The sequence below is a fragment of the Podarcis filfolensis genome (assembly GCF_964270895.1).
Source record: "Podarcis filfolensis genome assembly, chromosome: 3".
Lineage (NCBI taxonomy): Eukaryota > Metazoa > Chordata > Lepidosauria > Squamata > Lacertidae > Podarcis > Podarcis filfolensis.
Window position 1 is genome coordinate 112,178,402 of NC_139606.1, and position 16,340 is coordinate 112,194,741.

The 16,340-nt window shown below is 39.8% G+C and overlaps 1 protein-coding gene and 1 long non-coding RNA gene across 5 annotated transcripts in view; one reads left to right on the plus strand and one right to left on the minus strand.

Moving 5' to 3' along the window:
• The window catches only part of FANCL (FA complementation group L), a 46,660-nt gene that overhangs the window by 17,664 nt on the left and 12,656 nt on the right, over positions 1 to 16,340 (minus strand). For 3 of the 4 annotated variants that reach the window (XM_083605460.1, XM_083605461.1, XM_083605463.1), the window contains 4 exons: positions 13,008 to 13,068; positions 12,124 to 12,180; positions 7,993 to 8,090; positions 5,055 to 5,151 (listed from right to left, as the gene is read on the minus strand). In XM_083605460.1, coding sequence (XP_083461586.1) covers positions 5,055 to 5,151; positions 7,993 to 8,090; positions 12,124 to 12,180; positions 13,008 to 13,068 — 313 coding nt within the window. The remainder of the gene's footprint in view (positions 1 to 5,054; positions 5,152 to 7,992; positions 8,091 to 12,123; positions 12,181 to 13,007; positions 13,069 to 16,340) is intronic. The other variant, XM_083605462.1, reaches the window with a different exon arrangement.
• LOC310758886 overlaps positions 4,487 to 16,340 on the plus strand; it is a 41,877-nt gene continuing 30,023 nt past the window's right edge. The window contains exon 1 of the long non-coding RNA XR_014546054.1: positions 4,487 to 4,696. This is a non-coding gene — a long non-coding RNA (uncharacterized lncRNA). The remainder of the gene's footprint in view (positions 4,697 to 16,340) is intronic.

The following is a 16,340-nucleotide window of genomic DNA, read 5'->3' on the forward strand; positions in this document are numbered from 1 at the left end:
GCAGCTGAAGAAGGGAAGGCATGCACCATTTTCTTCCGCCACACACCTTATCTGTAGGACAGTAGGTGTTGGGTTAAGTCATCCCACTTCCTGACAAATGATTGACCATAGAGGACTGTTTGGGTTGAGATGTGCAGACTATTAGCTTTTCAGCCTTTACTGCATTAGAGAGAAAATATATTAGAATAGAATAGAAATGAGTCAGTGTGAAAATTAGTCTAGACTCAGTACCAGTTAGGTATACGTTTCTTAAAACGTCACACAATGGAAGGGAAAAAGGAATAACAGTAAGTATGTGATTCTAGGCATGTTTACTGAGATGATCAGTGAGATTTACACCCTGTGGTTAGGATTGCAGTTGTGCAAGAGACAAGTACTCCTTACTGTATGCTTAAGTACTCCAAATTTTCTAAACGTCATATGCCTGCAATTTTGATACATTTATGGAAGACCTAAATTGTTTAAAATGTGTTTTATACCTACTAACACACACAACCCCATGCTCAAGCACATCTGCATTTATTCTCAGCCTTTTAAAGACAAAATACAATGAATTGCCCAAGAAACTAACACAATCATTCTTCTGAGTTTAAAGAACCCAATGTCAGTTAACATTCTGCTTTCCTTTTACAGGATTGACTATACCACTCTCACTTATCAAGAAAGGTGTGGGCTTGCTCTATGCTTTTAAGAATATGAGTTCTATTTATGTTTTTAACTTACTGACATAATGATGGACTCAGAAAACGAAACCAAGTCACAATAACGTGGATCTGAATTGGGGTGGGGGGAGAGTTCACTGTAGTCTTCAATAAAACCTGGATTGTTACATATAGTAACATATTATTTTGTACTAGATATGAAAAAGCATGGACATTTTCAACAACTATTACTAGTCAATAGTCCTTTTTCAAGGCATTCATATGGTGTCTTTAAAATAATGCAGTGCCTACAATCAGTGCTTGAATTAGAGGATGAAAAGGGACCACAAGCCCTCCACCCTGACTTCCATTCTTGGTAGCAAATCGTGTAGCCAAATCATGCAGCCTCTTAAAAACAGAGTTTAAGGAGAGCCCCCAGACCCAACAATTCAAACATGTCAATACTTATTTGCTGAATTGCTACCCAGAATAATAAACCCAATACAGTTGCATCACTAGCAATTTTCTAACTTTGGTAAGGTGACAGGGAGTTACCTATAGGCTACTTCTTTCTCCAGATCCCAGCCCTCCTTTTTATGGTCTAGTTTCCACTGAGGAGCTAATCCATTTGTCTGGGTTATACCACTTCGGAGTCCACACAGTCAATTAAATGTTAGGGAGAAGGGTTCCATCTTCTGTTCCATGTGCAGGAAATGTTTTGGTGTGGAGGAACATTCAATCACTTCACCACTCTCATAAAATCTGGTGCTGTGCGACCCAGATACAGGATTATCATTCCACAGAGATTTAGGCCTTTGGTTAGCATTTGCTAACATAAACTAGAGAATGGGGTGAACATAAATACATAAATGGAGCTCTTACTGGATTAGACCAATGGTCCATCTAATCCTACAATCTACTTCTAATGGTGCTCAACAAGAGGATTCCAAGAAGCACACAAACGGGACAGGAGGCCAGGAGGTGTTTCCTACTATTGCTCCCAGTAGCTGATATTCAGCGATATACTACCTCTGAACAGAGAGGTTTCACTTAGCCATCACGACTAATAGCTACTGATAATCTTATCCCTCATTAATATGTCTAATCCCCACTTAAAGCTATCTAAGCCAATGTCCATCATTACATCTTGTGGGAGCAAATTCTATAAATTAATTATGTGCTATGAGAAGAAGTGCTTTCTTTTGTCCGCCTTGATTTTTCTGTCTATCCATTTCATTGTATATATAAACAGACTTCTAGTACTATAGAAGAGAAAGGGGAGAAAATTCTATCCATATTCCTTCCACCATGCATATTTTATAAACCTCCTTCAAGAATGGAAGAGAGTAGAATTCACACAGACAGGAACAGGAAGGAGAGAGAAAATAAGCCTGTAGTACTCTCCCCATCATGAGTAGATTGGTAGTATCACATCTACACCAAGAAAGGAAGGACACAACCTTCTAACACCTATTAAGAAAAAGCAATGTATGTAGGAATACTAGAACAGCTCTACAATCATGCAGAACCCCTGCATACCTTTTAGAATACTATCAGGCAAGATCCGGCCAAAACTGAGCACTTTTCAGTACCATAAGTCCTATTGATTGCAATGGCAGAATTTAATATATACTTTGAAAAAGTGGGATTTAAATAAATTTAGTTTTGGTGGACTATGCCCAAACATTTTCTGCTTGACGTTCTTTAAATAAAAAATAACATGAATGAGCATCATTGCATAGTGTATTTATTACATATATTACCAGAAATCAAATCCCTGTGTCACCAAGCACACGTTTTATATATTAATTTTCTCCCTTGGCAAGTTTAAATGCCAGACACATTTTTAAAAAGGACAAACACAATTGATCCTTTCATCACTATAATCTTGTGAAACAGAGTTGATTGATGACCACTAGGTACAACTGGCAACTTGCATAATCTGGTCACTGCACAGTAAAACTAAAATAGTTACTTCCTTTTCCAACAACATACTCACTTTAGATAAAACAAAGCTATGAAGAATTAGTGCAAAATAAATTGAATTTGCAACACTCTTGGCTTCTGCAAGAATCTGACTTAATGGGACCGCTATTTTTTGCAAGGAACATTTTAACTGATGCAGTGAAGGCTTTAGAATTTCACCCTGTAAGCTCTCATTAAACTTAAAGAAATCAGAATTTTGATTTAAAGATTTAAAGTGAGAGTTGTAAAATGAATTAAAAGAGACTGGGCTCAGAGTACTGGAGTCACCAGATTAAATTGAAGGTGCAACAGGTCTAACTCCACCAGACCCAGATGACAATCCTACCGTTGCCCTGAACCTACCAACATCTATTTACAGGATCATATTCTCTCACATAAGCCTGCTCAATTATTAAGGTAAAAATCAGAGGCCCTTCTCCAAATCCTCCCACTGTCTAAACATGAGGGAGGTGGTGACTGGAGAAATGGCCTTTTAAGTACTGGCACCACACATGTGGAATGCCCTCCCTGGAGGGGTTTACTTTTACCAATTTGAGGTGAGTATAATCATGTGACCTAACCTACGTATTAGTGTTCACATATATGGGAGGAACACAAATAGCGTCTCATTAAGAGTATACAATTTGTTACAAAAGGGAAATACTGACATACGGGTTGCTGCAGAAATAAGAAGTCCATTATGCAGGTGATATTTAAATTAAACCAGAAACTTTGAGATTAAAGTTAAAAGTTGGTAGAGGTAGAAGAGCCCTAGTGCCCTCCTAGAGGATAACTTGATTGAGTCACAGAAAATAACAGATATTTGCATTTTAAAGAAGTCTCATGCTACTAAGCATAGCTGGTGAAGAGTCCCTTCTAGTGCAGACAACAGGCATTGTCTCTCTTGTCTTTTCTAACAAAATAAATTTAAAAATAAGATGAATAGTGTATATGCTGATAAAGGACCACAAGTTCAACCTTGCCATTGTTGTCTCAAGCATCTTCTTGATATGCCTTCTATGGACAACATGGAGATTTGTTACGGCATACGTAGTACAACAAACAGTAAGGCTGAGCTCTTCAGTAATAGCAAGCAAATACATTTCATTTACCCAGTCTTTTCAGCATGCAAGCAGGTTTTAATCTGATCATGTTTACTGGCTGCTGCTGTTTTTTTACCTGTGTGTGTGTTTTTTAAAAAAATATTCTGCCATTGTTAATTTATATTCTTTTATCTGCTATTGTTATGACTGTTGCAAACCACTGCGGGAGTTTTGTTAACTAAAGAATAGCACAGAAATGTTTTAAATGAAAAGCAAACAAATAACCACATGCCAGAGCCAGCTACAGAAGAGCGCTTCGTAGGAGTCATTTAGACCTTTCTCTTTCCAAACCATCTTACAGGGGGGTGGGGGTGGGGAATCTGTAACCTACTCCACACACATGCCAGGGAGCCACAATTGTGGCCAAGTAATCCACTGAGCCTAGGACTTGCCGATCAGAAGGTCGGTGGTTCGAATGCCCGCAACGGGGTGAGCTCCCGTTGCTCGGTCCCTGCTCCTGCCAACCTAGCAGTTCGAAAGCACATCAAAGTGCCCGTAGATAAATAGGTACCACTCCGGCAGGAAGGTAAACGGTGTTTCCGTGTGCTGCTCTGGTTCGCCAGAAGCGGCTTAGTCATGCTGGCCACATGACCCGGAAGCTGTACACCGGCTCCTTCGGCCAGTAAAGCGAGATGAGCGCCGCAACCCCAGAGTTGGCCACGATTAGACCTAATGGTCAGGGTCCCTTTACCTAATCCATATGCAGGGAATTGTTTCTTGTTCAAGGGAATGCCACTTCTAGGTAGTTAAAGCTCAACTAGGAAAACATTCAGCTAATACAAAGCCCATTATCCTTAGAGAGCTTCAAAACTGACCAATGATGAAGTGAAATGGATACATTTAAAGCCCACACCAAGCCAAAAGGATATTAAATAGTTTCTACTGGCAAAATCACTGATGTAGAATTTTTACTTTGGATATTTACTTTCTATCAGAAACTTCTACAAGTTGCAATTACAGTGGTACCTTGGGTTACATACGCTTCAGGTTACAGACTCCGCTAACCCAGAAATAGTACCTCGGGTTAAGAACTTTGCTTCAGGATGAGAACAGAAATCGTGCTCCGGCGGCGCGGCGGCAGCAGGAGGCCCCATTAGCTAAAGTAGTGCTTCAGGTTAAGAACAGTTTCAGGTTAAGAACAGACCTCCGAAACGAATTAAGTACTTAACCCGAGGTACCACTGTACATCACAAAGCTACCTGTCTTTAATGACTATTCTTAAATTGGCTTAAACATATATCAATTTTAATATTACTCAACAGATCAACCACTAAAAATATATCTGAGGCACAAGTCCTAGAAACGTACTTCCCCATTCCCAAAACCATAAAAAACATGCATTCACCTTTGGATTTAATTTCAATGTTATTAGATGTTCCCGGCCACAGGAATCTTCTGCTTTTAACCTGATGGTACTAAAACCAGGATCTACAAAAACAACCCTGGAAGAGGAACAGAAACAAGTTCTGGTGTAATTTCATTTATGCCTTACCCCTATTAGTCTGTTACAAATATATTAATCAGAAATAATCTGTATGACAGCCATTTCTGCTGTTGCAGATTTATCACTGAAATACACCAGCCAGCTGCTTAATGCAGTCATATATCTCTGAGTTATTTACATTGTGTGTCAGGGCTCACGCTGTGGTCAGTGAGCACTATGTTTCAGTTTTCCATCACTGGAACCTTTGGCACACACAGCATGTTCTTGTCAGCCTCCACTTATCTACACATTAAACTTCCTGTCAACTATTTGATCCATTTTTGCAGTTTCTTAAAGTAGAAGACTTTTGTGCTTGGATTTCCTTCTTCAATGAACTTTTTCATTATTATTATTATTATTATTATTATTATTTAATATATGTTATATTTATTAATCATTTTTTACAAAATGTCTCAGACTTACAAAATATTAAAATGAAGTTATTCGATATTTAAAATACAAAACACATAATAAAACATAATATAAGTGCTCATCCATCAGCTAGCAGTCAGGCCACAATCGATGTTACATGCTCGGACTGTCCTGTTCTGGTCAACAAATTATAAATACAGGTACTATAAGAAATTCAGCACAGCAATTTATATACGATTAGTAATCTTGGTGAAAGCATTATCTTGCATTGTGGCAACAAGACCACTTTCAGATTATATGCAATTTCAATGGATAACAAGTAGCAGAAGATTTGAGTCACACTACAGATTATGCATACAGAAGTTCCACTGTAAAAGAGTCAGACAAAACAGAAACGCAAACAGAACTGGGTGCAAGAAGAAGCTTTGCTTTCAGCTGAGTTCCAAGTTACTATTAATGTTAGGAAAATAGGAAGCTGCCATATTTATATCAAGTCACAACCTTGGTCCATCTAGCTCAGTATTGTCTACAGCTGGCAGTAGCTCTCTAGGTTTGAAATAGGGCCGTCTCCCAGCTTGACCTGGAAATACCAGGGAAATACCTTAGATTTTCTGCATGAAAAAAACAGATGCTCTTACGAGTAAGCTATGGCCCTTTCCACTGCATAATTATTACAATGGCTTTATGTTGTTAAGCTCTTTTTGGCAAAACAGCAAAATAAAGACACCTTTGAGCTATTTTTAAGGAAAATTGGCAAAAACGGCACTGCTGACATGGGTTGCCATACGCCCGGATTTTCCTGGACCTTTTGCCAATTTCCGCCCGGACACTGCTGCCGACTGCAGTATTCCAGGAACATCTGGGAAATTCCAGACATATGGCAACCCTAGCAGAAGCAGTGTCCACCGCTTCCTCCTTCCCCATTTGTAGGGTTGTAATAAAGGAAACTCTATTCTGCGTAAACTGACTAACATGTTGTTGTTGTTTAGTCGTTTAGTCGTGTCCGACTCTTCGTGACCCCATGGACCAGAGCACGCCAGGCACTCCTGTCTTCCACTGCCTCCCACAGTTTGGTCAGACTCATGTTTGTAGCTTCGAGAACACTGTCCCACCATCTCGCCCTCTGTCGTCCCCTTCTCCTTGTGCCCTCCATCTTTCCCAACATCAGGGTCTTTTCCAGGGAGTCTTCTCTTCTCATGAGGTGGCCAAAGTATTGGAGCCTCAGCTTCACGATCTGTCCTTCCAGTGAGCACTCAGGGCTGATTTCCTTAAGAATGGATACGTTTGATCTTCTTGCAGTCCATGGGACTCTCAAGAGTCTCCTCCAGCACCATAATTCAAAAGCATCAATTCTTCGGCGATCAGCCTTCTTTATGGTCCAGCTCTCACTTCCATACATCACTACTGGGAAAACCATAGCTTTTACTATACGGACCTTTGTTGGCAAGGTGATGGTAAAAAAAAAAAGATGGTAAAAAAAAAGAGAAACTGACTAACATAGGTCCATTAATTCTGACTCCAAGTAAAAGTTAGTTGAATACAACCCACAGAGTCCTTCTCCGTGCAATACATAACTATTACCCCATGGTTCCAGACAAGGATTCAAGGTGCAGATCTCTGTAATAGCAAATGAAGAGGGGTGTGTGAAGGGTGGGATTCTGTGGGGGCTCTGTACCATGAGTTGTTTTTCTCTATGTCAGCCAGGTTTGTGAGAAGTGATTTCTGTCCATGGGAGGGCATTAAGAAATGTTACTTGTACAGATGGATTTGGAGCTCCAGAGGTTACCCCTTACTTTCTCCTATGTGCATTTTGCTACCCACTCACTACCTTTGTGGTTCCACAGAGCTGCTTTGGAGGTTGCCACCCTTCCCCAGCCAACTGGTACAGGCAGGAAGACAAAGCCTTGTAGCTTCTGTCAGGGCACAGCATGATATACCTCCTCCAAGAATGAAGTGAGTACTCCTGTGTAACTAGGATAGCGTTTTGCATCTGTTATTCTGGAAGATCCCCTTCCTCTGTCTACCCTATAATAATCAGGGAAGAGGGAAAATAAGAGTAAAGCTCTGACTTTCTCAATTTGTCCTTTCTCAATTTCTTTTGCTTTTTAAGGAAACCAGCAAAAAAAGAATGGAGTCAAAGACTAGTTACCCTAACTGCCCTGAGGGGAATCCCAATTACATACTACATAAACTCTGTGGAAGAGACTTTCAATTGTAAACAAGATTTGACCTGTAGGTTCTTCTTAAGACCTTTTAAAAAATCTATGTTAAGAACTTAATTAAAGGATAGTTATAATAACAAAAGCTATTTAAACACAAGTTGTATTTAACCCATTAGTGAAACCTGAAAATACTATTTCTTCAGGAACAAGCATGTTAAATTTACTAAACAGTTTATTCAAGATCATAGTTATTAAACATGGCATACTTATTCCATCCCAAAGTTTCTATATCTCCGATGACACCAGAGTAATAGTGTGGAGATGGAGGCGCATGAACTTCTTGTGTGTTTTTCAAAGCAACTTCCTGTTGAAAAATATAGCATCTTATACGTTTGTCAAGTGTTAAACAACTTAGAAATATATATATACTGATTGTATACATTCAGATGAATCCCAATCCAGCTAAGGTTAGTCATGGCTAACAATGCAAATCTATATGTCTATTCAAAAGACACTCATAATTAAAATGAGTTTCCTTGTTTTCAGCAAGGCTTATGGATGCAATCTTATGCACATTTACTCAGAGGTTTCGGTGTATTCGATGGAACTTACACTGAGGTAAGTGTGTGAAGGCTATGGACACTTACTTGCTAGAGTTTGATTCCTCTACACCTCAAGCCTTGCTGGCAGGGCCTTGTCAGCAACACAGAACTGGTCCCTTCCTGCTTCTCCAGTGCTCAGCTCATGGCTTAGCCTGGTTGCTCAGGTATGCCAGCAGTGGATTCCAAGCACCTCACGGAGGAGAGACCTGCAGCAGCAGCTGACACCACAACTCCCACAGGGCTTGCTCCAGGAGCACTGAGGAACAGACTCTGCTTGAACAGCCTCTCCAGAATAAAACTATTTCCCCCCATCAGCCTCCCCTTCCCCCCCAATAACTCTTGTACTCTTCGCACCCGGAGTCTAGGAACCCTGTTTCTTTCTTCTCACCCAAATTTTGTTACTACCCAATTTGCTCTCTTTTGCTCATTATTTGTGCCTTCCATTTCCACAAAACATGTGGTGGGGACCAGGACACAGATTTTGTCTTCTGAAGTTTACAAATTATTCTCTATACAGTGATACCTTGGTCCTCAAACTTAATCCATTCTGGGAGTCCGTTCGACTCCTGAAACTATTCAAAAACCAAGGCGTGGCTTCTGCTTGGCTGCAGGAGCTTCCTGCACTCAATTGGAAGCCACAGAAGCTGAGTCGGACATTCGGCTTCCGAAAAACGTTCGCAAACCGGAACACTTACTTCCGGATTTGCGGCGTTCGGGAGCCGATTTGTTCGACAACTAAGCCGTTCGGGAACCAAGGTACCACTGTACATAAAAATGGTCAGATTCAAAGCATTCAAGGGGTGAGAACAGAGATGGGAACTAAGGAAAGAAAAGTATGGGAGGAGTTGGAGAATGACAATCTTCTTTGTCTCATTCCTTAATGAAAGGAAAAAGGAAGAACCAAGATAGCATATCCTTTCTCCTTTTAATATATCCTTTCTCCTTTTAACAAGAAAGAAGTGATGTGGGCCTTAACAGTAAATAAAGGAAAGTCTGGGCATTGAGGCTTCAGTTCTGTACACTTTGGAGTAAGTCCAATTGAACTCACTGTGACTTGCTTCTGAGTAGACATGTACAAGAGAGCACCATATCATAATTGCTCATTTGATAGCACAGTGTGCGCTGTCTTCTGCATAGATCTACATTGGTTTTATACCATATTAAATTCATAATAGTTTTTTTTTGTCATTATGTATTTTCTCAATTAATGAAGCCTAAAATTGCAACAATTGGAATGAGGGGGTTTGCATTTTCATTTTTATTTTTTTGAGGTTAAAAGGGGTTCCTCATACTAATAAAGGTTGGGTCCATTAAACTGCTTTTGAACCCTCTGGTAGAAATCTCTCCACATTTTTAATCAGGCATTGTCAATGCATATATGAATACAAATTTGAAGCATGCCTCAGAGATTTTTTAAAAATGGGAACACTCAAACACTCTGACTAGAAGGACACCGTGAAGAGAAAGGGATACATAAAACCTATGTCTAGTGGAACTACCTATTAAAAAAATTCACAACCACTGACCAAGTTCCTTCTGGAAATATACTCCAGTATGATTCAGAAAACGAAGCTCAGAGCTATCAAAAAGTTTAATATGAGGCATCCTAAAAAATGAAGAGTAGTATGATAGAAACATCATGACAGTTTCCAACTTTATTTCCAACTACAAGTTCTAAGAGCTTATCAGGTGATAAATCTCAGCCTTTCACCTTGCCACAATCTACTGGCAGCAGAACAACAAACTGTCCACACCAAATGGATTGCAAATGATAGCCTTGCTGCATGGGTTAGCTGTGGTTTTTGTCTTTTTGAAACAGAAAAATAAAAAAGATCTGTGTGCTCCAGAGCTCAGGAAGGGGAGGACACACTCTTAGGGTAAAAAAGAGAAGAAAAATCATGAAATGGTAGCACTTTTGCCGGGAGAGGGAAAGAAAACATGAAATCCTTGCTGGTGTCTGCAGTTTTCTTTTTAAAAGGGTTACATGGGCACGTACGCACTTGAGTGGCACAATGAGAGAGCAATCAACCTCTAAAAGAAATTATAAGAAGTCATAAAATAGTGCAGATATGAAGGGAATTATGCTGCTCATCAGTAGACAGTCAGAAGCACTATCCAAGAGGTGCCCTCATGTAGCAGTATCATTTCGCACAGCATTTGCAGAAGAAATGCACAAAAGCGTATCATTTAACCTGCAACAAAATATTGTTGCCTGAGTGCTGGAAAAATATGATATGCTACTCAAGAAGAATCTGGATCTTCTGCAACAAGTGTATAACTGCTGCACATTCACTGTGGTAAAAATTATAGTCTAAAAAAGCCCTCAGCACTAAACATTATCAGCAAACAGGAAAAATATTTAAAGAAAAGCAAGTTCAAACAAAGTGTGTATGTACTTTCAATTGTACTTAAAAAAAACCAATGTCATAGAGATCCAGCTGAAAATAGGTTTCTCCAAAATATCCAAATCCCCAGGTTCTGAAATTTAACATTTTCACAGGAATGAAAATGGTTCTTTTGAAGTTGCAACTGGATTTCACCTTGCAATGGTCGGTTCCTATTCCATTTCTGCTTGGCAAGAAACCATGGCCATGGTAAAATCAGAACAAAATAATGCATGCCTCTCATTTTTTAGCTCTGGAATCACCTTTATGATGGATATATAGGCAATAAAGAGATATTCTTACACTAGTAATACTGTGCTGCACATGACATACCCAAGAACTTAAATAGGCAGGTAAATTAATGGATGCACATTGCCTCATATTCCTCCTTTATGGCCAGCAATGAAGTTAAGAGGTAACCGTTTTCCTCCCTTCTAGTCTGAAAGATATTCAGCTAAGGTAGATTCTGCCTATTCAAACAAGCCCTATGCAGGGGTTACCAATCCAAGAAATAAACACATGAGGGGCACAATGGGGATGGCCATACTAGCTATGCCTCCTCTGTCATTGTTTTTCCACTCTGTGTTTAGAAGGTTCCAAAATGTATGAGTCTCCACAAATCAAAAAGGCTCTCTTCTTCAAACAGCCATCTTCGACAAATTTGAAGGTAATGAAAACAACGAAGAGGTTTGCAAATGTAGGGAACATTGTTTTAACTGAGTGTTGAGTTAGACATAGACAAATAGTCCAGGGCAAAGTCAAATCAGTCAATTTTGATGCGGACTGGTTCTCACATTTTTAAAAATTATATAAATAGAGTCATACAAGCATTCCTCCCATGCGTCACTGATCATTGTGGTTGGGGTCTAGAGAAACTTCTTAAAATTTGTGCTACTATATATATAACTGCATCTCTGTAATTAGATTTTTATACTGAATATGCTCCATGTATGGTTCTGCTATTGTTTGCATGGTTATATGTCAGTTTGTACATATCTTTATGACAACTCAATTTTTAAAAGTGGAAAAACAAAAATAACAAAGGGGATAAAATCAGCACACTCATCCCCACTGCTCCCTCTCATGTGTTTACTTCGTTGCTTTTGTAACCTGACATAATATAATACAAGGCTAATAAAAGGCTACATTTGAAAAGGAGTAACTTAAAACAGTTGCATTTGGAAAACCATAGCCTAGTTTCTAACTAGTAACTTTTAAAAAGTGGTTACATAAGCAATAGTATTGGCCATTACATTGCAGATACAACACAATTCCAGAAGGATCATATGAAAAACTGCAATTGTTATGGAAGATTAGCAAATAGGGTATCTTGCTTATTATACAAGTATGTAAAAGTAAACAGTAAGGTGACAAATTAGGATCACTAATCCTCTGTAATATAGTTCCTCACCAAAACAGTCTTCAACTCCACCATGAAACTGACTAGATCCGAAGAGTGCTGCAACCGCTGAAAAACACATTTCTTTTTGTTAATTATTTCATGTAATGCTTTATGCTAATATTATTGCATTGGCCTGTTTTTTTATCATATAGCAAATGAGTGATACCGTTAAAGCTAGACAGGACTCCCATTTTGCAGCAAGTGAGAAATAAAAAATGACCCCATGGCTTCAACATTTCGAGAAAAATATCATCTTTACACACAAACCCCCAAATCTCTTCTGAAGGGTTTCCAAGAAAGTCTCTCACTCAACATAGAAACATGCCTTGTAGCAAGTCAGACCACTGGTCCACCTAGCTCAGTATTGTCTGGCTGTGTCTTTCCAAGATTTCAGAGGAGTCTTCTTCCAGCCCTACCAGGAGATGCCTAGGACCTTCTTCTATATGCAAAGCAGAGGCTCTACCACTGAGCTACAGCCCTTCCTCTTATTGTAGAAAACTTTTAGTGAAGCAGATGACTACACGACCATGACTTTGTTCCCACATTGTCCTCCCATCATCCTCAGAAGTCAGAATGCCAGAGCTCTCAAAGAAAGACTATCAGTCAACCAATCTCGGAGCACATTCTTCTCCCTATCTAATAGGAAGAGCACTCCATAAGACTTCATTGTGGGATTCAGCTTCCCCTACTCAGGGTCAGGGTCATAAGCAGACTCACTTTTGATGTGATCTGAAAATTAATTTACTTTGAAGCATTTCTACAGAAGACAACAGAGTTGCTTTAAATATATACGTACAAGCAAATGGGTTGTAGGCTACAGGCCTTCTCAAGTATTTATAACATCACTAGCTACTGGAATTCAGTAAGTTCAGCAACACGTTTCACAAACATACCTGTTTTAGAATTTGCTGGTATCCATCCAACAACTTTTTCAAATACCAGCTACACTGTATCCTACAAAATATAAAATAATCCATATGAAGTAAATTAGAAGACTAACATTAAAATGAGTGCTTTCTGGTAGTTTTATGTACACGGAAAGGAAAATATAACACACACAATAACATATCCTTTATTTTAAGAAATTTTAGTTTCTTGTATGTTATGTCATCTACCATAATACATGAATTTCAAATGTATATGTTTACCAAATGTGCTCTATAAAAATGCCTAATATTCTCTGGAACAGAGTGCTGTATTATCCCATAGGAAATGCTATTTTCAATGCACTTTATTAAGGTACATGGTAACTGAAGTATGAAATATAACAAACTGTAACAGATTTTTAAACTTTCAATTAACTAATGCATTTTTTTATTATTAAGCTTCACTTTCCTCTATTAAGCTTCAAAAGAGTGGATAGTGTTAGAATCAAAGTACAGTAGTATTTCGGGTTACAGGCGCTTCAGGTTACAGACTCCGCTAACCCAGAAATAGTACCTCGGGTTAAGAACTTTGCTTCAGGATGAGAACAGAAATTGTGTGGCGGCAGTGCGGCGGCAGCGAGAGGCCCCGTTAGCTAAAGTGGTACCTCAGGTTAAGAAGTTTCAGGTTAAGAACGGCCCTCCAGAACGAATTACGTTCTTAACCCAAGGTACCACTGTAGTAGTACACTGGAAAACACATTTCTGATTGTAACATAATTTCAGAAAGCCTGATTCTCTAACCTAAATCTACCATACAGTGGTACCTCAGGTTACATACGCTTCAGGTTGCATACGCTTCTGGTTAAAGACTCGGCTAACCCAGAAATAGTACCTTGGGTTAAGAACTTTGCTTCAGGATGAGAACAGAAATTGTGCAGTGGCGTTGTAGCGGCAGCAGGAAGCCCCATTAGCTAAAGTGGTGCTTCAGCTTAAGAACAGTTTCAGGTTAAGAACAGACCTCCAGAACGAATTAAGATCTTAACCTGAGCGACCACTGTACTTGGTGGAGGTAATTTCCAATTCTGACTCTCTGATCACAAGGTTGCAAAACTTAGCATAATTACAACAAAACATGAAGAAACCCAGTCTCCATAAAATTGAAAGTGCTGTGAGTCATTCTAAATCCTGCACAATAAAAAAGAAAAGAAAAGAAATTCAGTTTATGAAAATCAATATTCATCTTCAGAGGGAAGGACCTGTATTTTTCCATGTATAAGATGCCCCCCTATTTTTTGAACCCCAAATTTAGAAATTTAGAAGTTGCTCAGCTTTCGGGTGGGGGGGGGGTCACCCTGTTGAGCTTTTCTTGGCTTTCTCCAGTGCAACGATGCTACATGCCAAGCAAAGGGGTGGAGCAGGCCCAGGATGCACTTCCCTCAGTTTTTGGCACAGCCACAGGGCTCCAGTTGCCACCTTATAACTTGCTCTTTTTGTGGCGCAGCTCAAAGACCTGCACCCGTGTGTGCACACATGAGAAAGAGCACTCCGTGTGGCTGGGGAAGGGGGAAAGGAGGCGGCAATGCTTACAGGGAGCTGCGCATACCTCCCATGACAGAAGCTTTCATAGTGTTTTTTTAACCCCTGTGCATTCACCATCTGTGCATAAGAAGATCCCCAATTTTGGACTATATTTTATTTTAGCAAAAAACACAGTCTTATATTATAGTATGCATTTTTGTGCTTTTATATTGTGAACTGTCCTGTGATTTTCAGATGAAGGCAGCACAGAAATGGAATAAATAACACAAACAAATAAATTAAAGTATCTAATTAAGTAAGTATGAAAGCATACTTACTTAAAGCTCCTATGTGATCAGCACTGATGTCACATCAATCTTCATGAAGCATGTTCAAAGGTGCAATTGTGTTTTCCACTACTGGATGCCACACGTCCTCCCCCGATCCCACCCACCACTACAAAGCATAGATGTTTCTATAGTAGCTATAAGGAACTGATAACATGCCTCAATAAGACTACATCTGTTCAGGACAGGAAAACGTGCATCAATCATCATGTTATTCTAATTAAATAGCTTCATTGGTAAGGGCTATAATTCAAGTTTAAAATGGCTGCTTGTCACATTATATACGCCAACCACAATCCGTAGTTTTTAAAAAATACTGGGGCAAAAATGCTTTCTTCTTGTCTCCGCTGAAACTATTTGCCTTTTTTTGTAATTTATTTATGAGAGCTTTAACCCTGATCTTAAGCAAGTAAGCAAGCAAAAAGTTCTGAGGGGCTTGGGGAGATCAATACAGTGGTATCTCGGGTTAAGAACTTAATTCGTTTCAGAGGTCCGTTCTTAACCAGAATCATTCTTAACCTAAGGTACCACTTTAGCTAATGGGGCCCCCCGCTGCTGCCATGCCGCGTAATTTCTGTTCTCATCCTGGGGCAAAGTTCTTAACCTAAGGTACTACTTCCGGGTTAGCAGAGTTTGTAACCTGAAGTGTTGGTAATCCGAGGTGTTGGTAACCCGAGGTACCGCTGTAATAAGATAGCCCTTGACCTCAGGCGCAGTGGCATAGTGTGGGGGATGGTCACAGGGGCAGTTGCCCAGGGCACAAAATTGTTAGCGGAGCAACATTTCAACACCCAGTGCTGCCTCAATACAGCTATGCACTTCCATCATTGGGCTCGGTTGAAAATGGCTTCTCCATGTGAACCATGAAGTGACCGCTCCAGACAACAAGACACTTTCTTATTTCTGCAGCTGTGATCTCCTAGGTGATGTGGAAGCGGTTAGGCAGTTGAATGAGCATGAGTACTCCATCCATTTCCCTCCCTCCTACCCCCCTCCACATGGTCCTGGGCATTGGCAACCCATGCTATGCCACTGTACAATCCAAAAGATACAACACAAAAGGAAAAGGAATTAGAGAGGAAGAAAAGTTTTCGGTTACGAAGTTCTTGTAACAACTGCCATGAAAAATAGTTCAAAGAGCATGTGTTTTCATAGAATTGTAGAGTTGGAAGGGACCATGAGGGTCATCTCCTCCAACCCCCAGGAATGCAGGAATCATTTGCCCAATGGTGAGGCTTGCATTCACGACCCCGAGGTTAAGCATCTCATGCTCTCCCCACTGAGTAATCAGAGTGGTTGGTTCTGTCACTCATGTTGGATGATGTCACTCTCTTGCCTGTCAAGCTACTAAGGGAATGGCAGTAGAAAAGCGGAATGTTGAGGAATTCTCAGTTACTCTTGCAGAAGTTCAAACGAAGCTTCCAAAACTCTGCCAGCAAGGAGAAACTGACTGGGAGGCCTGTGCAAATGAAACCGATGGTGGTATAGAATGAGG